General features: G+C 42.0%; 2 protein-coding genes across 2 annotated transcripts; one reads left to right on the top strand and one right to left on the bottom strand.

Annotated features, from left to right (window-relative positions):
- On the top strand, positions 1 to 26,811 carry LOC103764453 (M1-specific T cell receptor beta chain). Its single transcript, XM_029960670.1, has 8 exons — positions 1 to 203; positions 649 to 940; positions 1,131 to 1,137; positions 20,097 to 20,139; positions 22,815 to 23,150; positions 23,556 to 23,573; positions 24,661 to 24,767; positions 26,488 to 26,811. The coding sequence occupies exons 1-8, from the start codon at positions 68 to 70 to the stop codon at positions 26,512 to 26,514; spliced, it is 966 nt and encodes a 321-aa protein (XP_029816530.1). The 5' UTR covers positions 1 to 67; the 3' UTR covers positions 26,515 to 26,811.
- On the bottom strand, positions 2,414 to 5,084 carry LOC103765180 (trypsin). The gene is made up of 4 exons (XM_029960686.1): positions 4,798 to 5,084; positions 3,957 to 4,210; positions 3,043 to 3,179; positions 2,414 to 2,632 (listed from the first exon to the last, which is right to left on the bottom strand). Exons 1-4 carry the CDS (start codon positions 5,082 to 5,084, stop codon positions 2,483 to 2,485), a joined length of 828 nt encoding a protein of 275 aa, XP_029816546.1. The 3' UTR covers positions 2,414 to 2,482.
- Positions 26,812 to 27,712: the final 901 nt, after the last annotated feature.

The raw sequence follows: 27,712 nt of genomic DNA, 5'->3' as shown, positions 1-27,712 counted from the left end.
TCCCAGGCAGACAACTGCCTTCTCACACTTCTGACTCCCTCCCACTCCCCTGCCCACCCACAAACACATGTATCTCTTCCTCTCAGCCTTTCCTCTGTACACAGCTCTGTGTCTGTGCTGTCACCAGGGGCAGGTTGCTGGAAGGAGGTGGCCTTTTTCAATGGATTTCCACTGGTTCCTTGTGGCCATCCTGGCTCCTCTGGGTAAGTGAACTTCCCTTCCTCTTGAACATCTGCACTGGAGCCACTGCTGCTGCTTCAGCGGTGTGCCCAATTGCTGGCAGTGTCCTTTCACCAAGGCGTCCAGGGGGAGGATGGGCAATGAACAAGGTGAACTATTCCTCTACTTCTTAAATCGAAAACTTTGTAGGCTCACAAATTTGGTTTTTTCTGTCCCATTTTTATGCTTCAAGTGAGAGTCCTGAAGCCATTATTTTTCAAAACAGATGTACATTTGATTTTGAAGCTGGTTTGTTTGATTCTTAGTTTGTTTGTTTTCTCCTATGTGTCTTTTTCAGAGAAACAGGACACTGTCCCGCAGCTTTCTTACACCCAGACGCCACTGCATCCTATGACATACTTCAAGGATGTATTTTTGTGTCCTCTTCAAGGCATTTCACTTCCCACATTTCTTCCCTTCTCTTTCCAGGCGGGGCTGTTCAGCAATCACCAGATACAGTCATCCAAGTGGGAGACCCTGTGATTCTGAACTGCTCCGGAACGTTGAGTGGAGTCAGTACCATGCACTGGTACAAGTTGCCCACTGGGAAGGATACCTCTCTTCTGTTGGTTGTATACTCAGTGGAAAGTAGCAAAGCATATATTGAGAAGGAATTCCTAAATCACATCCAGAGTAATGGGACTAAGAACAAACGTTTATCTATGAAGATAGATCATGCCCTACTCAATGACTCAGGCACATATTTCTGTGCTGAACAAGATTCACAGTGACTCAAAAGCTGGAGCAACATAGCACAAACCTTTGCATGCAAACAGGGATCTGGCACTAGTGCGCAGGGAGCCCAGTATTTGACAGTAACCCATTTTCTTCACTTGTCATCCAGCTCTTTAGGAAAAGAGTGGTATTGTCTCTCTGTCTTCTACGAGGTCTCTAACTTCTTTCCTCTTCCTTCCCATCTCTGAATCACTTTCTGACTCTCCTTTCTTCTTGTATTCCCTGCCTCACCTCATTTCTCTGCCATTCACAGACTGCTTCTCACGCTGTTCCCTGAATGTGTTTCTGTCTGTCCTGCCAACCTTTCTTCTCTGTCCTCTCACACCCGTTCCCCTCCTATTTCCTTCATCCTCATCCATTTCTTCCTCTTTTCAGTCTGCTACACAAATTCGTGGGGAAGCACAAAGTGGAAGAGTTCACACAGCCTTTTCCTTCCCCCCATCTGGAAGGGCAAGGCCGACTGGTCCCCTGGTCCCACTGGTCTCCAGGGAATGCGCACGCTGCTGTGAACCAGGGTCCCCAAGTCACACTAGAACCCTGTGACCTGAACACTCTGATGTATGTGATGTAGGCCAAGTCTTCACAGTGTGTGGGGACAGAGCATGGGACTGTAGGGAAAGAGTCCCAGGCTGCAGCAGAAACTCATGGCTAGCAGCACTCCCTGAGCCTTTCTTCCTGCCCTCCTGCAATCTTCCTTTCCTGTTTTGCTTTTAGCTTTCCTTCTTTCCTAGATTTCTGCCTTTTTTCCTTCTTTCTCCCCTGCCTTTTTCCTTGCCTTCTTCCTTTTCTGGCATGTCTTCCTCCTTCCCTCCTGACCTTAACTCCCTCCCTCTTGTTGCTTTCCTGCCTTCCCTCCTCACTTCCCTTCTCCCTCTCTCCTGAACTTCTTTCCTTCTTGTGATGTGGGATGGCAAGGCCTCGTTCTGGGGCTCTGCAAGCACAGAATGAGACAACCCAATCAGTCTCATGGCAAGGACCAGCTCTTCCACATGGGAGATCCAAAGTCTCTGCCTCAATGCCCTGCCTCCTGCTGACCTCCTCGCAAAACACCACCCTCTTCCCTCTCCCATTCCGCTCTGCCCTGGGATAAGCAGGCTCAAAGAAAGGATGCCATGCTGCAGGTCGTTGTGTTTTCAGTGGAAGGAGGGGAAAAGGCAGAGTTGGGGGATGAATTTCAGAATGACTTCAAGAGCTGTGGGAATATGGGCTCTTCCTTTTCTTTTTCAAAAGGACAGAAAAGATGTTCTGCTCCAGAAATGCCTGCAAGTAACCGACTCTTAAAGATGTGTCTGCAAAGTGTTCCAAGATGCTACCACTTGAGGGGCACTACAACTATTAACTACTTTGCCCAGAGTGATGTTCCTGCCTCTGTCCTCCTTATCGCAGCCGAGGGAAGTTCCCAGAGAAACAGTGCACAAAGTAGGGGTGCCTGAAAGTCTTTATTAATTTTTCATGGTGTTTGTTTGTCCAGACCCAAAAGAGAGGAAAGGATGATGAGAAAAAGCAGGTCACATTGAGTGAGAGGGTCTCAGTTGGCGGCTATAGTGGATTGGATCCAGGAGACGTAATTGCAAACCTTGGTGTAAACTCCAGGGTAGCCTTTCTGGGCACATCCAATGCCCCAGGAAACAATGCCCTGGAGCTCTCCGTTGCAGACCACGGGACCGCCGGAATCTCCCTGTGCACACAAAGGATATGGATAGTCAGCCAATGGCATCAGCCTGAGCAATGAGCCAGAGATGCCTGAAATCCCTGACATTTAAGGAACCTCTGTCAGGCTTACTCTAGACAGAAATTCTGTATAGGTAGAAGGTAGTTCTACATTTCTGATGAGCACTCTCCCCCTGATGCTAGCATGCCTGACTTGAGCTCCAAGGGCACCACAGCTAAGGATGAAGAAGCTGCCTGGTTTTGCTGGATGTCGTCCTTGTCAGATGCTTAGGATATGCATGCCCTAAACCTCTGCTGTCATTCAAAAATTCAGATGTGCCAGGGCAGGGAGTAGAGCTGATTGTGTGACATGAAGGCCTCTTTGGCTGGGAAAAGGCAGGAGAGAAGCAAATGGGACAGGAGAGGCAGAGGATTTACCTGGCAGGAGTCTTTTCCTCCCTCCAGGAATCCTACACACATCATGTTGCTTGTAATCTGACCAGGGTAGGCGTTCTGGCAGTCAGTGGCAGACAGCACCGGAGCCTTCAGGCACTGCAGCTCATCTGGATAGTTACCTACAAGAAAACAAGGAGAGATGGTTGATGACATCGCTGAGTTCCTTTCATGGCCCAGAGAAGTTCTTTTTAAACAGGCAAGTAGTCACTGGACATCCTATTCCAGCAGTTGTCCCTCTTCATCTGAACAGTAACCACAGCATGGATTCCTTCTGTTTACATGGAACAGACTCTACCTATAGGCCCACCATTCTACACTGCAGCCACCTTAATTTCTCTGGTACCTAGAAAATCACCAGTTGGCAAGTGTGGAGCCACTCTTGTGGCACATATGCTGGAAGCAGGCTGAGCCTCAGGACAACGATCCTCTCCTCTGGTGCAGGTTTAGATGTCATCAGTGGATTAGATATCAGTCACTATCCACCAGTGTAAGAGAGAGAAGGTGTCTAGTAGGAATTGTAGATCCACAGTCCCAGACTTTGCCCTTGTTCTCAAAGAACTGACAACTCTGTTGACAATAGCTACATTGCTAGTGCTTGGCATGGCACAGCTGAGAGCACCAGGCCACAAAATTAATGGCTCTGTGAACGTGCTGGTAAACAGTGCATGGGTGGCTTCAGTGATCCCGTGTTCATAAGACAGAATGAGAGGAAGGACCTTGCAAAGGCTTGCATCACTGCAGTCAAACGGTTACTGTCGTTCCCTGACCCATCACTCCAAAAGCCCTGTTGCACAGCACTTCTCTGTGCTTTACCCTGCCCTGTTTGGAATTAATGGTGAGGTCTTTGAGAGTCTCGCAGGCCCCCAGGGGGCTGTACATTCCCACAGAGTACTCACTGCCACTGCTGAGTGTGTTGCCCCAGCCGGAGATCAGGCAAGTGGTGCCAGCGGCCACACAGCTGGTGGGCAGAGGAACTGTTTGGATAGCCTTGCTGAGCTGGGCTGGGGTGGCAAGCTTGATGAGCATGATGTCATTGTTCAGGGTATAGGCGCTGTAGCCAGAGTGGCGGATGACTTTAGCTGAGTTAATAAACAGCTGTGTTGATTCTGTCAGGGCCAGGTTATTTTTCCCGAGCTGCACTTGGATGCGACTGCAAAAAAGAGAAGGCACGGCATGTACTTTTCTGCTACCCTTGTACAGCTTAAGAGAAACCTCTCTGTCACTTGATGCCCTTGCTTCTACATCGCTGCCCCACTAGTTCTTTTGGGTGGGTTATCTTTCTTGTCCTGCATAAGCCAAGGGAATCCACACTGAGATCTTTACCCACTCCCAGTAGGGGTGGTGGATTTCTGTAGGGTTATGTATAGATGGTAGTAGAATATATTGCAGTGATTTATAGAAACATTCTGGAAAAAGTCCGGACCTCATTGCTCTTCCTGTTCTGCAGTGACCCTGCTTTAGCTGGATTCATGGAATGGACAAGAAATCATAGCCCGTAACTTGTTTCTCGATTATTCCATTGTCATTTCAGAAAGTGCGTTGACAGAAACATTTGCAGAAGGAAAAAACCCTTTTGGGTGCCTCAACCCACCTTCCTGAATGAGCCACCCATCCCTTGGCTGTCTCAGGTCACAACAGAGCCACTTCCCTATTTGTATCTCATAACTCTGAATTCCTACTAGAAGTGAGCTGGAAGAGAGAAGTCAGTTGGAGAAGAATGTAAAGTTTTCCACTCACTATTTGTAGCAGTGAGCAGCTGACAGGACCCACTGGCTGCTGATGAGGGAACCTCCACAGAAGTGATATCCGGAATTCAGGGACACCTGATAGGGAACAGAGTTCTCTGCACAGGTGTAGCCTCCCACGATCTTGTCGTCATCATCCTCAGCGATGCTGGGGAAGGCAACTGGGAGATAAGAAGTGCCACATGTCAACACCTGGTCTAAGGTACCTTGTGCACCCCACTTGGAGGTTGTGCTTCTATAAAACTCAGGGTAGCAGTGGTGAGCAAGTGCAATGGACATTCACTTGCTGCACCCTCCAATAAGGTGATCAGGCTTAGTCTGGTGTCTCACAAGTCACCAACTAAAGCATGTCCAGCTACTCCCTGAGTGAACAGAAGAACATAGAAATTTGCTTGATGGATCGGAGGAAAGGTGTGTCTTCCCCAGGATCCTGTCTGCAGAAATGGTCAAGAGTGGACTGAACACAAAAGTACAAAACAAGTCCACGGTGCCATTTCCTTGGAGCAAGAGCCCGCCTAGAGTCTAAAATTGTACAGCTGCTTTAGGGCTTCCTGGGTCAGAACTCTTATCTGTGTGTTTCTTAAGAGAGAGGGAGTCTTTTTCTTGAGCTGTGGACATATTCCTGTGTTGCTGGGTCAGGAACCCCTGTGAAGGTGTTCATTCCCCATGCTTTGACACAAGCAATTGCAAACAGAAGACAGAAGTTGCAGGACTCTGCCTTGAAACTTCGGCAAGTTGAAACAAGGTGTGGCTTTCCCACAACAGGCTACCTTGCCATTTTGCTCAGAAAATCAGCTTCCTTTTACATTACAGAAATAGAAGTAAAAAACATACTCACCAGCCGCCCCAACAAAGGCGAGAAACAGCAGGCACTTCATGGTCTTGATTCAACCTCAAGCCCAGACAGATTGACTGGAAGCAGGAGCTGCTAGAAATACATTTTTGGATATGGCCTTATCTCTAGTCCAAGGTTTTCTCCAGACAAAAAGTACACAGTGGAAAATTTGAAGATCCAAACGTGGGCATTAACAGGCCCTAGTAGAAAGTAGAAATAATATATCTGTTAATCATAAACCTCTCTTAAGACAGAGAGCTATTTTAAGTTATTCCAGAGGGCAGCCTTCAATTTAAAAATACATTTTGGCTTTGGCAGATGCCTAGTTGTTTGTCTGCCTCATTCTTAAACTCAGCACCTGTTGAGAAGAAGTCTCAAACCCCTTTGAGATTCCTCTGTGCTGATGATGTCTTTCTTAGGAATGCATATTTTCACCAGAAGCTGAATTATGTAGGTAGTGGACAGAAAGATACAATGCATTTCTTTGGGGAGACAGGGGAAAGCCAACAAACCACTGGTTAACTTTGTTAAGTTTATCCCTTTCCTTGAATAGTGTCTGTGTGTTTTGTCATATAGAAAACAGTGATTTCCTAACTAAAATTCCTCACAAGTAATTTCCAAAGGGAGTATGACGAAAACTATTTTGTGTCGTCCACCACTCCCCAAGTTATATACTTCAAATGTGGGAATGCTCACTGTCTCCCTTTCCTAATTTCTCTCTCCTAATCTCTAAGAAAATAACTGCTAAAGTACCAAGGCCTGCTTTTTATTCATCTTTGGAGTGTTCTACAGAGACTCATTTTTGCCACAGAAGAATTTCAGGATAATGTTGATGTTTATGAATGTAGTGTATATGAAAAATAATACTGGGAACACAAGTAGCGAGCTCTTCTGAAATCCTTCTTGGGAAGGTGAAGGATTTCTGTCATGATGCAAAGTTTGCTAAAGCTTAATGCATTTGATGAAAAATCCTTTTCATTTTCCAGGCAACTGCCAACTTCATCATGTTAGCTCCTGAAAGATGTGAGATATTCTCAAGAGACATTAAACAGAAGCCATATTTTTTGAGATGCTTTAATAGCATGAGAGACTACATAGGAATAGTCTTTCTACTCCATTCCATGATCCATGTTTTGAGAACCCTGGAGGACTGACACCCAAAGTGGCACTGTCCAGATGAAGTTTTCCTTTAGGCTAAAGCACATGTCCAAGGCCAGCAACTTTTCTATGGGGCTGCATGGATTTTGTTGACCTTTAAACTGGGGTCACTGCCTAGCTTTCTTAGAAGCATGTTTTATTTTGGGAAAGAAGTAAGGATTAGAAGCTTTCCGTGGAAAAGCAAAAGGTCCATAATAGCCCTATTTGTGGAAAGATTACCAAAGCTATCCAATGCCATCATAGCTAAGCAGAACAAGAAGAATTTCTAGTCTACAGAATGTATAATCTGATCTCCCTGTGGATTTATAATTTCTTTTTTCAAAACATGCCATTGGCATTAAGACAGGCTGTAATCAGATACACTGCTAAACATTCCATATTGTAAGTTTTTTAGAGGGTCTTTGAAAGAATACACTCAAGGTTGTACATCTGCTGCTGCAAATGAATCTCTTGGTTTATGCAGTGATGCTGCCACAGAAAGCTGGTGGTTTCAGTGGCACAGGAAGGAGGAGGACTGGTGTATTGAGGTCAGCTCTACTAGGTATTATCAATGGACAAGCAATGGCAGTTCACATTTCTAGAACTCCATCTTCCTACTTCAAGTATTTCAGTCAGCTGTGTCAACACTGGACTCAGATAAAGGAAATCCATTTGTCCAGGCTGATGAAAGATCTCGGGAAAGAGAAACCTGGTGAGACCATGGGCTGACAGAGATAAAGCTTCCTGTGAACAGAAACCAGAGGAGCTTCTGAGGTTAGTCCTTTTACAGCTCGCAGATCTTGGTGATGGAGGCACCATTGGTTCTCTCTCTTCCCAAATGTCCTGTGCCTGTGAGGTGCTTCTGGAAAGGCACACCTGAGACCTAGGAACACCAGCTCCTCAGTTGCTGGGGGACAGGAGAGTGGTGAAGCTCTGTGCATCTTCTAGTCTTTACATCTGTAATTGATATTCAGAGAAAGGCTGTTGGCTTACAATGTTCCTATGCAGGAGTCTTCAAAGTGGGTACCATGCACCCCTGAAGGTGAGTAAGATGATGCACTGAAGCATGGGAAGGGTGCATTAGAACTTTAGTGTTATATGTATAAAATTATCAACTACGAAATATACATGTACTGGAGGTGCTTGTTTAAAAATATTTTACTGATGGGGTGCACAATGAAACATGTTTGGAGACCACTGTTCTACTACTTTCAACAAATACCTACAGATACCTTAAATTTGGTTTCTTACATTCTGCTGTAACAGTGTCCAACAGTGTCTATTTCTGCGTTGCCTTCATGTCATCACTAATTTCTTCGCTACCCTGCAGTAATTCTGGTTTTTACTAATTTTTTGGGCTGTGAAGAAGGAAAGTTATGACTTCTTTCAGAGTGTCTGAGCTCACAACTAGGAAAGGGTACTAGATGACTGTGGCCAAAGGCACTGAGGAAACATCAAAGTAAGAAGAGAGCATGGTACCGGGAAGAAGGTAGGAAAATCATAAGAACAGGGTTCTCCACATGGAGCCAAATGTGGACATAAAGCATCCACCTCTGAGGCAGGAAACAGACTGTGTCCCAGGAATTTTCAGCAAATGGCTGGATCAGAAAGGAAGGGCCCTAAAAGGACATAGCAGATGGGGGAGATTAGATTTGAAAGTATTTCTTAAATCCATTTTACCCAGTACACGATCTGTAAGAGAGCAGCATGAAGAACCTTCCCTGAATGGTCTGCGTACCCCAAGTGTGAACTGGGCCACTACTGGGCAATTTTACCATCTCCAAACCTAGAAGCTGCCTCTTTTCTGTAAGAATACAGGATGGAAAGTTTGGGAAACAAAAAGGAAGGCAAAGAAGAACCAGGAAAAGTGTAAAGGTGGTGACGTGAAAAGTCAGAAGGTCTGAAAAACTTGGGAAGAAGTTTAGAAGTGGTAACCAGCAAAGCTGACACAGTGAAATAGAAAGGATGAGGAAGAGGAACTTGCACCAAGCAAGCAGACACAGCTGCTTCTGTTAGAAATGGAATTAGAATGGCTTGGTTGGGGATGAGAGGTGGGAAAGGAGCAGCATGGGTCTGGTTGGGCAAGATATCTGTGATGACAAGCCTGAAGAGGAAGGATTTCTCTCAGAATTGTCTGCAAAGAGTTGGCCCTGGAGAAACTTCCTGTACTGGTAGGGGCTACTGAAAGAAACTGACCTGAGATGCCTTAAATCCACTATGACTAAAGAGACATCTGATGCTCATAGTCACCATTGACCCAGATGGTGCCTTCCTTGTATTGCAACAGGCATTTTTCTCTATCATTTGGAACAGGAGAGCCTTTGTTTGATGGTCTGTTCTATGACAGTAGTTTCCAAATCCAGCACAGATCCCTGCTAAGCCAGTACTTACTGTTTCCAGTTTATATTAAACACCCTTCAGTAGAAATCTTTTCCTTGTTCCTTGGGTTCTCTTCCGTGCAGTCAGGGTACCTCTGCCCTTTCCTTATTGTCACGTCTATTCTATGATCTCTTTTTCCATTAAGGAGGAGATGAGGTTCACTGGTAGGCTGGGCTGAATATGGTGGCCTGAGAGGAGGCTGCCATGGCTCCATGTCCCCTGGCCCAGCCAGTAGCAAGGCTGAGAATGTATCCTGAGTAGACACACATGTATACAAAGCATATACATGTACACAAAACCAAATACACAGATCAACAGAGATGCACTCACCCCACCCACAAACAGAATCAGCACTAATCACCTTATCTTTCATCCCCCTCTGGTTGGGGTGTATAATGGGAAATAAGTGTTCTAGGTAGCGGGAAATAGATGTATATGTATGTACAATGTGCAAATTTTCCATAGGTTTCCATATTTGGACATTGAGTCCAGTAGATGCCCCTGGATCCCCGTCACCACATGTGCCAGCACCCGGACCCATGAGCCCCCAAGTCCTGCAGTTGCTGGTATGCACATGCACACACAAACCTCCCACACAGCCCCCTCTCCAGGAGATGCCTGGGACTCCCCTGCTCCACCTGCCACTGCTCTTGCCATTCGAGACATACACCTGGAACCCAGGTCGCCTCATTTACTTTACGGATTGTCTGGCTTCATGTTCACTAGTGATCACACACTCACACACTGTCCCTCACCCCTGCTGCCAGCATGATGAACAAATGGTACCTCTTACTGGTCGGTGGCCCTAATCCAGCTTCTGGTGCTTAAGTTCACTCACTCTGGTCTCTCCAGTTGCTGGTACCTGTGGTAATAGACAGTCCTACCCTCAAGTAAATACTTAGAAATGGGACTTAATAAGACATGGATATGCTGAGCTAAGCAGGTACAAAGTATAGCCAGACAAGCATATTCACCAGCATCCTGCTTACCTGTGTGACCCCTTTCATAACTATATTTCTCTATTTCCCTGCATTTATTCTTCCTCAAATGCAGTCGTTCTGCGTCTTACTTGGGAAGTCTGAACATACTTGCCTTTATCTTGGTACATTTTGTTTTCCCTTGTTTCTTCTTTAATCTTAAAAGAAAATAGACTGAAAGAATTAAATGTTTGGAAATGAAAAAAAAAAAGGGCTGTCAATCTTGCTGCTCTTCAGAAAGCAGCAACGTTAGGCAATTCCAGAGACACACACTAGAGGTCCTGAGTTGTATCCTCCAAATACTTTCTTCTTTTGGAGAGTCTACAATCACCTGTTGTTTCCTGAGACAAAAAAAGTTATTCTAAGTAAAAATCTTCATCTGCTAACTGATGTACTGACTCTCAAAACAGCATAAACATTAAAAGAAAAATGTAAAAGATATGGCAGGTAATTAAAAACAAATCTATATGGTCTACAATTCCTTGAAAAATCACTGAAACTGTAATATATCCAGCACAAGGCTCAGTCTCACTGGAGCACAGGCAATTTATCCTGAGAAAACCCACAATGGCAAGAACTGGCAAGGACTGCACAGGAGCAATGGTTGAACCCCTACTTCACAGATGCTAAGTGTCCATGATACTGGAAATCATACAAAACTTTATATATTTATATCATGTATATTTCATATACATGATATAAAATGTATTTTCTTTCCCATCTGGGAAGAAGCTATAGCTTCTTGGGCAATTTCTGTTAACACCTTAAAAAAGCAGGATTAAAAAAGTGAGACAGGGAACATTCACTACCAAATTTTTGAGATTCACACTGCTCTGAATCCTCGTGTGACGCTAGGAACTCAACCTTAGGCCCTGAAAAAGTACAGTACTGCCAGGATAACAGGCAGAACATGCCTCTTCTACAATTAAATAGAGGTAAAGGGAAGATATAAATCTCTCTAGAGCTTCAGGCAAGTATGGGAGGGGGGATATCAATAAAGTGCGAAGGATTAGTAAAGATCATTGGAATTAAATCTGTGTGTAAAACACTGATTTCTTGTGAAAAGACTAAAGCAAAACTTAAGAGTCACATGAATACTTAGTTTTGCTTTTATTAATTTACCAAAGAAAGTATGAAAGTTGGACAGTCCTTTCTCTGTTCTCTGCCCAAGGTTGACAGAAAAATCAGAGGAAGGGGAGGGGTATCAGTCTCTCTTAACTCTAGGCTCACAGTGAGCAGGAACACTTTGTCCTGGGACAACTGAAGGGCCATGCTGACTGTTTTGGTTGCTCTTTTACCTGGTAAGAGACCACAGATCCGCCTGCAGCACAGCTCTCATCCAGGCCATGCTCGGCTGTTGTTAGGTAAAGGACCCTTCTAGTTACCATCTGTACTCCTACTCCTCAGTTTGTCTTTTTCTCTCTCACTAATACAGGTGTTGTGATCGGATACATCGTCATTGCACAGCGGCCAGAAGAAATCATTCAGAGAGTTGGAGACACTGTGAACATCTCCTGTAACCAGAAAAACAGTGACCTTGCCTTTATGTTCTGGTACCAGCAGCCTCCAAGAAATGGTCTGAAGTTAATAGTCAGTACTACTTCATTGAGGGAGAAATTTTATGAGGACGGTTATAGTGAGGCCAAGTTTGAGATAAGCAGAAAGTATACTTACACTGTGATGACAATCAAGAATGTGACATCCAAGGATGTAGCCACGTATTTCTGTGCTGCGAGTGATCACACGGTACAGAGAGAAGGTTGAGCACTAAGATAAAATCCCCACCCTGACTGAGAGAGAGATGAAGTCTCTGAAAAATGTGAGGCAGTTAGGAGAGGGGCAGAGGAAGAGCAGAAAAAAAGACAAGGAAGATGTTGGAGAAATAGACCCAGAACACTTTGGAGGGGAGAGAGACAAAGCAGTGCAGTAGCCTTTAGCTTCAAAGACAAAAAGCCTTCAGAAATACAAACCTATAGATCAACATTAAGAATTGAGGCACTGCTGATGTGGTTAGTGAAAGGCAGCATGTATTTCTTAAAATTAGTGCTGCAGTAGCACACTCATGTTCTGAGCCAATAGTTCCTCACAGATACCGCCATAGCACAAAGGAAAGAGTACAAAGGAGATGGAGAATTCAAAGTTCTTCCACATACTGATGATGTACACAAAACTGAGGTATCCAAACAGAAATTGATTGATGTGGGAGGAGAGCCAAGCCCCTAATTATGGACGTAGGAGGATGTCAGCCGTGCCAGTGGGGGAAAATGTACCCAGGGGACCAAGCATACCTCCCATTGTGGAAGGGACAGCCCTTTGGCATCTTTAAAAGCAACAGTGTGCACTGCAGCATTTTATTCACCTGCCTCACAAACTGCTTAAGTGCAGGATCCCTCCCTTCCTTGCATACAGTTCTGAGCTGGACCAAGGCATCTGTTCATGGCAAAACCTCATTGGCAGAGAAAAGAAACCACAGAAAGCTGCCATCACGTGGTGCTCCTCTTGAGAGGAACAGCTGAAGGCAGAAATTTCCTCCCATTGTGCTTCTCTCTCCATTGCTTGCAGAGACAAACTTTTGATGAACTAGTTGCTCTTCTGTAATGGACCTGGGAAAACTGAAGGCAGGGTTTTATTATGGTTCCCTTACCTGTCACTCCCTGTCCATGTTCCTGTTTTTATTGCATAACCTGGAACTTACCCCTTCTTCAAAGGAAGGGAAATGGCACATGAAAGAGCAAAAGGTATTTTTAGGAAGTATGGCTATACACTTGTGTGCTTTAGGTTTCTGTTTTTAGGCTGTGGCTTTGACATCTGCATACCACTGATGAAAACCCAATTGTCTCATATGCTCCTGTGGAGGGCATTGCATATCAAGCATTTAACTAACACAGATAGCAAATGTACTGTGCTGCTCATTGATATGGCAAAGCTGGGTATGCTGAAGTGAAACACACTGTGTGATTATTGCTGAAACAAAAAGAGAGAGATGATAAGAGCTGATGAAAGCAAGGAGCTGGAGCCAGATCTGAGCACTTCCTGTAAAAGACCCTCATGCTCCATTTCACCAGCACTGCTAGGAGACTTTTGTACTGCCAGGATGGATCTCTCAATTTCATGCCAGGATCCTAGTCTCCTGATCAACCATGCTACAGAAATGTTACTTTGCTTCCAGGCTCTGCTCTGAAAGCAAGTAACCTGTTCTTGGCTAAGAAAATCCAGACCCATGACAGAAACTCATACTCGTTGTAGTCTCACCCTACACACAGAGGAGGCTGTGAAGAGGTTAAATCTAGTTGCATGCCAGACTTACTCCAGTCCTCCAAAAACATTTCTGAAAGCCTCAGCTTCATACACCACCCCGTGCACACCCTTGTAGTCAATATTCTTCCGACTTCAGGAGCTGCTCAGCAAATGTAACACACGGTTCCTTGCTCCCAGGGAGCACTTGTCCGCTCCTCCGAGCACCCTCAGGTCCACGATCTCCTCACTGTTCGTATCAGGCTGCAGACATACAGCAAAGAAGCACTAACACATTGTCTGTCACACAGCAGAGACGAACTGAGCTCCTTATCCTCTTCAGCCTCTGATCTTTTTGTAGAGATCATTTTTACACAAGTATGAAACATATTCACGCTATTGCTGTCTGAAATTATTACTGGCAATTCAAATGCCCTGTGAAAGTTTTTTGGAAAATAGTTCATGCTGGAATCATGAAGGAATATAAACACTATGGTGGTGACTTTGGGGTAATTTTTCTTTTAGATCCTTTTTTAAAATACTCTTTTACTAAACTACCAGTTCCTGAAAACCATGTTATAGTCTTAGCTCAGACCTTTTTCATAAGCACTGCAAACCAACTTTTTCAACTCTGGTAATGTAACAAAGGAAGGATCCCTTTCTCAACTCTTGAGCACTTTTAATTTAGCATGGCAAATGCAGTTTTAAGGCCTTGGCATAACAAATTTATCAGTGACCTTCAACATACAGCAGTTTAATGAGCTGGCTATTGACTGGTCACAGCTGTGCAACTTCCAGGCAGTAGCAGAGAACCACAAAGATCTCTGTGTTCATTGCTATCTTGAAGTTCTGCGGTCACAGTTCCCTCTTCCAGCTCTAAGGTACAATTTGCTCCTATGCAGTGCTTCTATCAGCTTGAAGTGGCTCTGCACAAAAAGCAGCTATTCTAATAAGTTTCTTGTGAAACAGCTACTTTCCTCCTCATCCCACTCTCTGTAATCATATTTATTCAGATTATTAATCAGATCCCTTCTTTCACCATCTTCTATTCTCAGTGCAGACATGCCCTGAAAAAAGGCTGTTGCTTAACTTTAGGGGTTCGTGGTCAAAAGCCCTGACTGTTAATGAAAATCTTCCTAGTGTCTCTAGAAGAAATCTGTAAATCTCCTGTAGTCTCTGTAGTAGGGCCTGCTTTTTTGTAACTGCTGCTTCTGTAAACTCTAAAGAATTGAAGACTGGTGTAAGTGATGCAATCACTGTGTTCTTGTGAAATTCTTCCACTAAAATGAAAAATTGTTAGAAAGTATCTCCCTAGATGTCTCTTTCTTACATATTCTTGTCTTTCCTTGTCTGAAGCCTTACACAGCATGGCCCATGAGCCTCTTATAAAAGACACGGAAATGAAAATCAAGGAACTGTCTTTCCTTTCTTTCCTCGCTCTCACTCATTTGAATTCATGGCCTGAAAGGCCTTTGCTTTTGGAAGGTTACAGAGGAACATTAAAGTGGGACAAGGCTGGTCTCTGCTGGCATGTCTTGGAAATTGCCTAATGAACGTGACCTGAGGAGCTGTTAGCACCACATACTCCTTCAAAACTAATAGACAGGTGATTTCCTTCTTTTTAAATCAGGGGCACGTATGAGACAGAGTCTGTTAGTGACAGTGAGGACACTAATGGAGCAGTAGCCTGGACATGAAGACAGAATGGGTTTAGACCCTGAATAAACAGTGTTGAGATCAGAGGCAGACTAAGAGCAAGGCAGGCAAATAATATCCCACTATTAGTGTTATTATTTAAGCAGTGACAGACAAATACAATCATAAATATATTTTTTAAAAGAATTCAACATAAACAGACAAATACCTTTGTCACTTCCATAATTAGTGACTTAAGCACCCATTTTCCTGTGATAGAAGAGAGAATAACCTAGGGGCATTCCAAGATGACTAGTCCAATACCTTGCCTTCCATAGTCCTATGTCTTGGTCCTAAATGTTTCAGCTTAGTCTATGTTTTTTGTTCCTTTCCCTGGGACGCTCTCAACTGTTCCCAGTTGAAGAAGCTGTATCAGAAATTACAGGTTTTTCTGTGATATCTGAAAAGGTCAGAAAATAATTTGTGATTTTCCTAGTAGAATAATCTTGTTTTGAATGATTGTGTCCTGTAAATAAGCTTTACAGTCTATTTTTTGTATCAGAGAGACTCAAGTGAAGCTGTTAAAGTTGCTATTACTGCAACTATGTGTTAACGTTTTGTGTGAGAAGATTGGGCCATTTTTGTGTTAGGGAGGGAGACAAAAGTAGCCAGTTAACTGTCACCATCAGTTCCCACACCCTTCAGACAGTCTGCAAAATTAAGGCTCACTCTTACACCCAGACGAAGCCTTTTCAGAGGAAGAATCACAGGCCCTGGGAGAAGCTTGCGCTTCTGCTTCCTGTATAAGGGCAATCAGAGGAACACAAGTTTAAGAGCTCAGCATTCTAGTTCTCTCCCTTTCAGAGCAGCTGTGACAAGTGCAGCACAGACCACAGAGGACGCTCTCAATCAAGACCAGGCTACAAACAAAAACACCAGCCTGTAGTAAGCAAACCACTCTCATTGCAGAGCAGTTATTGTGGGTCTGAAGTCTCTTTGTCCCCCTGGGGCAAGAAGAGAGCAAGAGTGGAAAGGAAAGCAGCATGAACATTGTCATGATGTTACCAAGTGAAAAATAACTGCATTTAAAACAAATCAATAAAAGAAAATAAAGTATTACCTTTTTGACTATAAGAAAAAAGTTGGGATTTTAAATTCAGGGATAAAGGATACACTAAGAGGTAATGGGACTATCACACAGAAACAGCAGTGGCAAAGGAAGGATGTGGCCTGTGGTTCTGTCATGGTTTAACCCCAGTCAGCAACTAAGCACGACACAGCTGGTTGCTCACTCCCCCACCATCAGGACCAGGAAGAGAACTGGAAGAGTAGAAGTAAAAAATTCGTGGATTGAGATAAAGCGAGTTTAATAGGTAAAGCAAAAGCCATGCACACAAGGAAAACAAAAGAAGGCATTCATTCATCACTTCCCATGGTCAAGGAGGTGTTCAGTCATTCCTAGGACAGCAGGACTCCACTATGCATAATCATGACTTGGGACAACAAAGGCCATCACTCCAATCATCCCCCTCTTCCTTCCTATTCTTCCCCCACCTCACTTTATATACTCAGCATGACACCCTATGATACGGAATATCCCTTGGATCAGCTGGAGTCAGCTGTCCCCACTGTCTCTCCTCCCAGCTTCCCATGCACTCCCAGCCTCCTTGACAGAGTGGCAATATAAGAAGCAGAAAAGGACGTGAATTTTGTGTTTGCACTACTCAGCAGCAACAAAAACATTTCCATCTTATCAACAGTGCTTCTGGCACAAATCCAAAACACAACCCCGCACTAGCCACCGAGAAAAAATGTAACTCTACCTCGGTTAAAACCAGCACAGGTTCTTATGGCAATCTTTCATGGTGACTGATTGACAAAAATGGGAGGGTGGAGTCATGGGTGGGATTGTTTTTGTACGAGGTTGTATCATTGTGGGGACGGGGGTACACGATGATACATTCCCCAGGAGGCCTTTACAAAAACCTATACGCGCATAAGCCTTGTGGAAGAGCGTGTTGAGGCAGCTGCAGAGAATTCTGCAGCAGAGCAGGCATGTTCTGCCTTGGTTTTTCTTGACAGATCTAGTATGCTAGGACTTTCATCATGTGAGAACTGAGCCTGCCCTCTCTGGGAAGCAAGCTAAGAAATTCTAAGACATTGAAATAATTTTCAGCAAGCCAAATTGACTGCAGGTGCACCTAAAGCTTTTCAGAGTATGCAAAGCAGAAATTAGTACTTTTTTCTGATGCGCCAATGTTTGCAATAGATGACAAAATGGTTCTTTATTAATGTGATGCAAGTGCTAGAAAAGGAATTCTGTCATGTAGCAGAGATGCTATATGAAGTGTATTGGAGTTTTCTCTCTTAAATAAGCCTCCAGTGTCCACTGACTGACTCATGCCTGTGAGAACAAAGGTTTTCTCTAATCCTTCTCCACACTGTCTCACATCAGTTCTTCCTAATGGGTATCAAGTGTTTGTCTGAGACCAGTCAACTGATTATTCTGGACTCTCCTTCTGTGGATTATTTTAACGTATGAGAAAACTGAATGGGATCCTGAAAGCCTATTCAAGATGATTGACCTGTCATGGAAGAGAAAACAAATGTATTTGCTTTAGCTCAGTGCCAAAGGCAAACCACCTACATTGACTATGAAAACCACAAAACAAGTATTATTTGATTATTAACTCCACAGGGCACAGAAAGGAAGCCTTCACAATGCTCAGAGCACAAAATGGAGAGTGAGGGAGCTCTGGTTGTAGAGGAATTCTGTTTCTAGTCAATGACAGCCTTTGGGTACCTCTGCATGTTTTTGAGATCTGCAAAATGAGAATAGCAGGTAATTTCAATGGCGTAACGTGGAGATCTGAGAAAGGTTGCAAAAACAACTTGAGGTGAAATGTAGACAATAAGTATCAAAAAACTCTGGCAAATGCTTTTATGAATGCTACAGATTATACAGTAGATTTCAAGATGGTTTTCTGTCAAACCCCTTCAGACAGAAATTGAGTGACCTTTGGGATTTCAAATAAAGTAATGATTGCTTAAGCTTCTGCTTATAGTGAGTCAACTGCAGTGCATCCCTTTTCTTAGTTTATGATACAGCGCTTTGTCACTGTGAATAATAACAAGTTGTTTTTTGGCGATGGCACAAAACTTACAGTAATAGGTAAGAAATTTTTGTTTTCTCTTTCAATTTCTTAATTTTCCGTCAAATCCCTTCAGCCAGAGATTGAGCGACCTTTGGAATTCCGAATGCACTAATGATCGCTTAAGTTTCTGCTTATAGTAACTCAACTGCAGTGCTTCCCTTTTCTTAGCTTATGATACAACAGTTTGTCACTGTGAACTATGGTAATATGATTTTTGGCGATGGCACGAAACTTACAGTAATAGGTAAGAAATTTTTGTTTTCTCTTTCAATTCACTTCTCTTTAGAGAACTTCATCATTGTTCTCCCTTTCATTATTAAACTGGTGTGCTCCTGATGTGCTGGTAAACCAGTTTGCTTTGGAGAAGAGACTAAGTTTAGTACTCTAGGTAAGGACACAAGTTTCATATTGGATAACTAAATTAACGCATGTCAGTGAATAAAAAGCTGTCCATATAAAGAATTAGGATAAGGAATGGGTTAAAAAATGTGTGCTTATCATAAAAAAATTGCCTTAATAAATCGACATATGCAAAAATCCTTATTTCCCCAGAAGTATAACTATTATCTGTAATGCTAGTTCTCCTGGGGCTACAGATGACTAAGGAAAAGTCAGTGAAAAGCTATCTGTCTGTCTAGAAAGAACTGACTTACAGTTACACTTTGAACAGTTCTAGAAAACAAAATCAAGACTATACAAGTTTAAATTACTTTGGATCTTTTCAGGGTAAACTAAAGCATGTGTTATCTCAGATAACTGTGAAAAACAAATGTTCTGCATTTTTGGTTGATAAAACAGAAGGCACAAATAAATACTTGACTTTATAATAAGCAATACTAAGAGCTCTCTGCAGCTGTTTAATTCCTTGTTGTCATAGAAAGTAACTCTCCACAGCACAGCAAGTTTCTTTCCACTAAACAGGCTCATCAGGGTGGTGATAAAAGATCATTAAGGACAACAGTCTTTCTATTTCAGAATAGATGATAAACAGCCACTGAAAACCACAGAAACAGAATATATGTTTCATTTCAAATAGAAGAAGCTCTCAGGGAATGTTTCTTTCTGGGCCACATTTATGGATTTGGATTCTCCAATCCAGATGAAAACAAAGTTACTTCTAAGACTGATAGCTGATGGTGATCTCTTCTTCTCATTGTACTGCTCCTGGAGACTTTTGTACCACATTGTGCCACTACAGAATAAATTGATTACAAGTGATAAAATTCAGTTTCTATAGGAAAAAACTCAGTGATCAGATCATTTTTCAAAATCCAATGTGTATCTGAGGTGCCTGAACTGATGAAAATGAATACACCTATCCCTCATTTATCACAGACAATTATGCGGCTAACTTGAATAATCATCACTAAGAGAACAGAAAGAATAAAAGCAGAGACTTCTTTCCTGGGAAGGAGAAAGGGAGGCGTGTTTAGGAACTGCTGCAACTGGGAGAGTGGACCAGGATCCTGTGCTATATGTTAAAAGTATTTTGCAAGTGAAAAAAAAAGGTATTTATTTTACAAATGAAGGGTATTCATGATGTTGAAAAAAAAATGAGGAAATTAAGGAAATGAGGCTGTTTAGTTGAGAATAAGCAAATTATTCTTTTTGCATATGGAAAATATTTTTTAATATTACACCTAGATAAAGGGATAAATATCCTCTAAAGAAATGGTGAAAGCGTCGACAACTGATTCACCGAAGCCCAAAGCAAAAGGACTCTGGATGCAGTATTTCTGATATTGACCTCAGCTGGTTAAACTCTCAGATGTGGTGGTGTTCCCTTACAGACCTTTGTTTTTAGGGACCATAGATTGCTGTACTTTGTGTTTCTTCTTTTGCTGGTACCACATGAGGGGAGGATTAGTCCGCAGGTTTGGCTAAGAGGACTGAGAGTAGAGGAGAGGTTTTTCTGCAGCCACAAAACAGTGTGAATAATGAAAGACTGTACTTTGGCAGTGGGACAAAACTCACAGTCATAGGTAAGTCAGAAGTCAGATCTCTGTGATATGTGTGATACTGGTTTAGGGTACAAGAGTACTCTTAATTAAAAGCAGAATAATGATCTAAAATGATTTTTCATAAGGCCATGAGAACAGGATTAATGCTTTATTGGTTGCTTATTAAAATGAGATACACTATTACGGACGTGTAGGATTTGCAGGCAAATTTTGAGATCTTTGTGTCTGTCTGTAGCCTTTGTCTTTAATTTCTGGGAGCATCAAAGGAATAAATAATTCTGTTTCCTGCCATTCTCTAAGAAAACATTAGAGAGGTTGAGAATGAAAAATGCTTCTTCGGTCTGCAGGTTTTTGCAGTTCATCTATGTAACAATCCAAAGCAATGCTTCAGAGGTAGAGTCCAGATTCTCCTGTGTGCTGAATTAAGCAGGGAAAGAGTAACATTGCTGGCACTTTGCTTGCCTCTCCATAGGTGGTTGGCAGGCTGCCTAACATTGCTTTGGGACACTGGCATCTGCTAACAGTCCTTTTCATAGCTTCTGATTCTCTCAGGACACTTTTCTCCTCTCTTCCTTCTCCTTTTCTAGATTTGCTGTCTCTGTCTTCTCCCCTCCCAGGAAAGAATTTATTATCACCTCTATCAAGGCATTTTGGAATCACAGAGCAAAGTAACCTTTCCCATCTGATAGCAAACTGTAGAAATACACGCTGGTGCCTGTTCCTTTAAACCGTACCATTTTAAGGAACTAAGTGTCTGACAGGAAAAGCATAACAGCACTGAGAGTTACAACCTGATTGTGTGCAGCTGTGTAACTGGGCTACTTACCTTTGGAGCTGGCGCTGTGCTCAGAGTTATAGGTAAGTAGCTGTGATTAACCCGAGTACTCAATGTGGAGGACACTTGAAAATTTCCCTTGTATTAATGATATGCAGCATATACACAGACGATTTTAAAATGAGAGTAGGAGTGGAAGAGAACAAGGAATTATGAAACTGACCTTGCCATGATGGGAATGGAGGAACTGCAGTACTTTTTCTCTTAGGTGGATGAAAACTGTGTGACTGGGAATGCAGGAGTTTATGCATGGAAGTGATTAAGCTTTGTGCCAGTGTCTGCCATGAACAGTGTGGAAGATGAGAACACAATGGGCTGTTGATAACACTTTTTTCTGGTTGCCTTCGTTCTTGCTTTTACGAGTCTCCTTATTCCATGTAAAACATGCTCATTTTCTGGCTTTCTTTGTCTTTCCAGTAGTTTTATCATTCTTTCTCTCTGCCTTTTTCACCTACTTTCCTCTTTGTCTTTTATTGGTCTGTTCAATCTCTCTCATTTTTTCTTTTGTGTCCTCCTGTTGTTTCCATCTCTTCACTCATTAGCTATGTAGGCTATGAGTCAATGAACTTGTCGGAGATACTTTTAGGACAGGAAGAAAAGTTATAAAGCCAAGTGCTAAATGGGGGCAGTAAAAGTGATCAACCTCATATCCACTGAAAGCAAAGCAGAGCAGTGCCAAATCTTCTAGGGAATTATCTCTATTAATATCTATGTACAATTAAGGCTAACATTTGAAAGCAAACACTGGTGCTTAGGAGTCAAGATCTATGAAGATATAAATTTCTGCTAATTCTGCTAACTCTCTTACTCTGCAAAGGAGAGAATGATCAGGAAGGACATCTACAATTTAGGGTGCCTTTACAATGAAAGAACAGCAATAGTTTTCTCTTTGGCTCCATAGTTCTCTCTGCCTTTCTGTTTCCACAAGCATTCTGCAGACCTGTTGGGTTTATCATACTAGATGAGTAAAAAAGGCACTCTACTCAGTATATGGGGGAAAAATGGCTTTTAGCATCAGTGACTAGCTTCTGAGTAACTTCTCATTGCTACCTTGTACGTCCTTTTGACTAAAATCTGTTCCCATTAGTCTTACATGTAGGTATTAAACACTATAGGACGGGAGACAACTTTTGGTTTGTAGTGTATAGAATCTGGTATCATTTTGTGAAGATGTGTAGTCTAGGATGAGGGCTTCTCATACCTAGGATAACCTAAACAAAAAATTGCATGAAGAGATATTTATTAGTCTTAAAATAGGATGACAAGTTAAGACCCAAAGCAAAACTTGTCCCAGGCTGATTCATATTACCTACCTCAAACATTCACTTCAGACAGTGAGAAAGATTAGCTCTTTCCTCTCAAGTCACCTCTTAGATAGGGGGTCCAAGAAGGGTACCACATGACAGTGTAATTCTGAACACTGCAATGACCATCATGTCTTAGCTACATCTTCAGGAATGTAGCTCAGTCCCTTGAAGATGCTTGTGCCTTAGAACAGACTCCCTTATCTATTAAGACAATATTGTAAATACAGGCCTTACACCATAACTGGGTACTCTTCTGCCCACCTCTTTCCTCAGCTTCTTTCCAACTCTCTTATTCTTCTGACAGAGGTAATACTAGAAATTCAAATACTCACGCATTTCTGTAGCCAGACCTTTTATATTTCTGTGTATTAAAGGAAAACAAATGTTTTCAGTTTCCTGGTGTCCAATATCTAATAGATATTAGTTCTCTAATAGACAGTTGTTAAAGGGCCAGGTATATCAGGAGTAACACAACACAAACACAGTACAATTTTAAGGAGTTTCTGATTGAATAGAGTAATGGAGGCTCTGGGCCATATTGCTTTCTGTTTCAGAGAAGAATAAGGAAATCATACCTCCATCTGTGGCCATCTTTTACCCATCGAAGCAGGAAATCCAACAGAAGAACAAGGCCACACTGGTGTGCCTGGCCTCTGGTTTCTACCCTGACCACCTGACTCTGGTCTGGATGGTAAATGATGTTAAAAGGACAAAAGGAGTGGGGACAGATGAATTCTCCACACAGAATGGGAGTACCTACTCGCTGACCAGCCGACTGAGGATCCCAGCCTGGGAATGGTTCAACCCTTTGAATCATTTTGAGTGTGTTGCCAATTTTTTTCAGAATGGAAAAGAGGAATCCGTACACAAAGTTATCTCTGGTGATGCTGGTGAGTAAAAAATGTGTATCACCATGCTGTACAAACTAGAAATCACAAATCAAAAGTGTGTGTGCTATGATATGAAACATATCTATGTAAAACTTCTATCCAGGGTGTTGTTATGGCAAAATACATATCTAAATATGTAGGTATTAGCATATGTCTCTTCATATTCCTGGGCCTCTCTATCTACATTAGCATTATATATTTATAGTTTCTTCAGCTTTTCACTGAGAAATCTCTGTAGTATAGTAAAACATATAGTATAATAAAATATATATTATAGTATAATGAATTTATTGAACTAATGAATTATAATGAATTAGGCAGTATTTTGTAAACTGAAACTTCTAAAATTTATGGTCTGTTTGATTTGAAAAGAAACATGACTTTCAGTTTATTTTTGTCTTTCAGGTTGTGCAGTTACAGAAGGTATGTGTTTCTTCTCACAGGCAAATATCTGTACGTATTTGAATTCCAGTTTTACTGACACTAAGTACAAGGTGTGTAAGATTTCTACCACATGAATAGCTTCTGCTTTCTCATCTAAGTGATTTGTATGTTAGATTTAAAAAAAAAAAAAAAAGAAAAAAGGAAGAAAAGACTTTGAGAAGGTTGTTTGTGCATACTGTATGTAGCGATGGTGTTGGGTTTTAGCTCTTCCTTATGGTTCCCTTTTGAAAACACAGGAGAAATACTGGAACCTTCCTGTACAGTGTAATTTGCTCTTTATTATCTCCTCCTGTCCTTAACACTGCCTTCTGTTGGGAAGATTCTTGCTCAGTCATGAAAGAGATGAGTCCTACTTATCCAAGCAATTATGACATGAAGATTGAGAATCCAAAATTCTGAATATTTCCTATATAAAATTCGACATACTTCTGATGGCAAGTCACATCCCCCTCCAAACTGGAGCTATATAGAGACAATATCCAGATTACAGATTACATTTCTTTCCTTTATGTATACGTATTTACTCACTCCTGTTTTTCACTAACTTCTTTAATGTTTCAGGAATCTTAAGGCTGAACCAACATTGAGGTGGTATCTCAATACTACTGCAACTCCTTAAGAGCGAAAAATCTACAAGAATAAACTGCTAGATACCATATTATTCTGGGCTGTGTAAAACTCTCCTGATATGTAAGCAGCACTCATAAGGCCACTGACAGTAATGAGAGAAAAAAAATCCATATCTTGTGATTTGGCTTATTTTGTGTTACTAAGAGGGAATTCAGATGAACAACCTGGTTTTTCAGTAGGAGTGGCAACACAGTACTTTCTTAGCATAAAGCCAATCTCTGTTCTTTCCTAGATTTGCTTTCTCTTTTGGTTCTTTGGATCACTATGTTCTTTCCCATCACCTGCTATCTGGTGTCAACAGAAACATTCATTTGGCTCTAGTTCCATTATGTCACTTAGCTAAAGATTTCAAGGGTTCATATTTGATTAAAACTACATGAGATCTAGTATCTTGTGATGATGACAATTCAATACATAAATGATGCTTTCTTTGCAGACTCGTACTTGCGGTATGGAAATTCTATGAAGCTCACTTACCTCATTCTCTGTGGCAAAGCCTTGATCTATGCAGTTTTGGTGAGCAGTCTGTTGTGGAGAACCAAGGTAAGCTAGTGTGCCACTTGAAGGCTGAGCTTACTCACTAGTCAAGGATCAGTGGATGCAGGCTGGATCTATCCTCAGACCTATGGTTTTTCTGCATGTGATCTGCCAGGCTCTGTGCAGTCTAGTTTGAAAAATCACGAGAGATGAGTTTTCTATTCCTGTTTTTCCAGAACTCAGATAAAATCAACGCTATCTAGCAGAGAAATTCCTTCTCAAAATACTCTTTAAACACATGAAAAAGATGAGACTTAAGGACAAATTCTGTAGAAAATAAAGAAGGGAAATATGAGATATATCATACTTTTCTGTAACCATTAAAAAGGGACTTATGCCTGCAGTGAAAATAACAAGAAGGTTTTTTGAAGTGATACAGAGGATAAACCTGAACAAATATTTACAAAAATTTACAAAGAATTGTGGGATAAGTCTGAACAAATGGGAGAGGCTGAACTAACTGCCAGAAAATACTTTTTATTAGTAAGTTTCTCATATGACTGAAAGATGTACCCGATGAGAGCAGGGGAAGCCTCAGCACTTGTCCCTTTAAAAGCAGGACAGGAAGATGTATTTGAAAAGTGACCTGGCAGAGTTGAGGGCAAGTATGAACACAATCTCAATTATATTTTTGGACCTTTTCCAAGGATACCAGAGGGAGTGGATGTGTATTTTACTGGATCACAATCATAGAATCACAGGATGGTTTAGGCCAGAAGGAACCTTTAAAGATCATCTAGTTCCAACCCCCTGCCGTGGACAGCAACATCTGTCACTAGACCAGATTTTTTAAAGCCATGTCCAACCTAGCCTTGAACCTAGCCTTTCTGGGCAACCTGTCCCACTGTCTCACCATCCTTATGATAACAAATTTCATCCTTTAATCTAAAGCTACCTTGTATCCGTTTAAAACCAGTACCTCTTGTCCTATCACTGGAGGCCTTGGTAAAACGTCTCTGTTTTTCTTAAAAGTCCTCTTGTATACTGAAAGACCTCAAGAAGGTCTCCCCAGAGGTTTCTCTTCTCCCTTCTGAAGATGGGGTTGTTCTCTCAGTCTGTCTTCATACAAACCCTCTGACAATTTTTTGTGACACTCCTCTGGATCTGCTTTAACATGTCCAGATATGGACACAGTACTCCAGGTGGGATCAGTGGGGTCATGTGAGAGCAGAGCAAAGGGGCAGAATCACTTCCCTTGACCTGTTGGCCAGACTGGGCTTTTGATGTATCCCAGGATATGGTTGGCTGTTTAGACTGCGAGTACACAGCTGGGTGACACACAATTTTTCATCCACCAGTATCCCAAATTCCTTTACCACAGGGCTGCTCTCAAGCCATTCATCCTCCAGTCTCTACTGATCCTGGTGGCTGCAGGGTTCACCTGGGCCACCTTCAAGTCTGTCCAGGTCCCTCTGGATGACAACTCTGATTCCCTCAAGCATATCAACTTCCCCTCAGCTTGGTGTCATCTGTGAACTCGCTGAGGGTGCACTCGATCCCAGTATCAATGACACATTGATGAAGGTATTAAATGATGTTGGTCCCAGTACAGGCCCTTGAGGGAAACCATTCATTGCTGGTTACCACTTGGACATTGAACCATTGATGGTAACTCTCTGGGTATGGTCATCCAGCCAACTCCTATATTTGTCTCTTTTGCTCGGTGGTTGTTGTTGTTGTTATAATTTTTTTTAAATATTTTTTATTCTGTTTTGTTTTCAATTAGGTAGGTGGCAAGTTGTATAAAGAATAAATGAAGACCCCTCTTCATCACGTCAGCAGAAACACAACAAGTTATACCCTCTACCTTTCCATAGCAAAGGATCTATGCTTCTAAGAACTTCTAAATATTTTTTGATGATTCTTTGTCCCACTCCTGTTCTCCACTTTGTTGTACTCACTGCTGGATTTTTCCTGTGCTTCCATATCATATATTATCATATTGTATTGTCTCATATGTTTAAAACTAGCACCTTCTTAATGCTCAGAGGCTGAGAACTCAGATCATTGATTTAGGAATAAATTTTTATCTTCTTTTCCGTTGAAAAAACATGAGTTGTTGTTTTTTAATTTGATCTTTTGTAGTAATAATGTCCTACCACACAACTTTCAGTGATGAGTGGTGTCATAAGGAACTCACATTAAAGCTCATTCACTGACAATCTTTATAAGAATAATTTATCTGTTATGGGAACAGAAGACAACTCATCCAGTACTTAGACTGTGTGCCAACAACTGGAGCAAGGCTGCAGGCTTTAGAGGCTTGCACACTCCAGTGGCTAATTTCTAGCCAAAACAGATGCATAAGGAAACAGAACTCTAGCCAGAAGAAAAGTGACACTCTCTCAGGAGAGGCATGGTAGCTGCTTTCTCTCTCACTGTGTTCTTACTTGAGATTAGCTTGGTGATGGCACCACACTCATTGTGTTAGTGAAGAAAAATTTTGTGAATAGATTAAAGGTTGCCTGACAGTTAATGTGTTTGTTTCAAAAGGATCTGATGACAGGTTTGAGAAGAAGGTGGCATATCTTTTTTAATGTCATTAAAGGAAAAAAAGTTATATCTAAGTGCTAGAGGATAGATGGGTATAATCCTACAAAATGGAGTTATTTTTCCTGCTCTGTACTTGTAACTCCTTTAATCTCTAACCACTTCAAAACAAGAGAAAATACTATATTGAAAAATGATTACAGAAATTATTTATGTAGTCTTATGGCTATTTCAAACAAAATGGAGAACTGTTTCCTGAAAATACTTTTTTCAAAAATGTGTTTATGGGTCTCACATTCACAAGATGTGGACAACCTGGTCTAGTGGAAGGTGTCCCTGCCCATGGCAGGGGGTTTGGAACTAGATGATCTTTAAGGTCCCTTCCAACCCAAACAATTCTGTGAATTTATGATTCTATGAAACACTTTTTGTTATCCTCAACCAAACAACTTAATTGTCCC

The sequence above is a fragment of the Manacus vitellinus genome, unplaced genomic scaffold (genome assembly GCF_001715985.3).
Source record: "Manacus vitellinus isolate BGI_N305 unplaced genomic scaffold, ASM171598v3 scaffold_28_pilon, whole genome shotgun sequence".
Taxonomy (NCBI): Eukaryota; Metazoa; Chordata; class Aves; order Passeriformes; family Pipridae; genus Manacus; species Manacus vitellinus.
The sequence above is the reverse complement of the archived record's forward strand: the minus strand, read 5'-3'. Positions and strand labels throughout refer to the sequence as shown.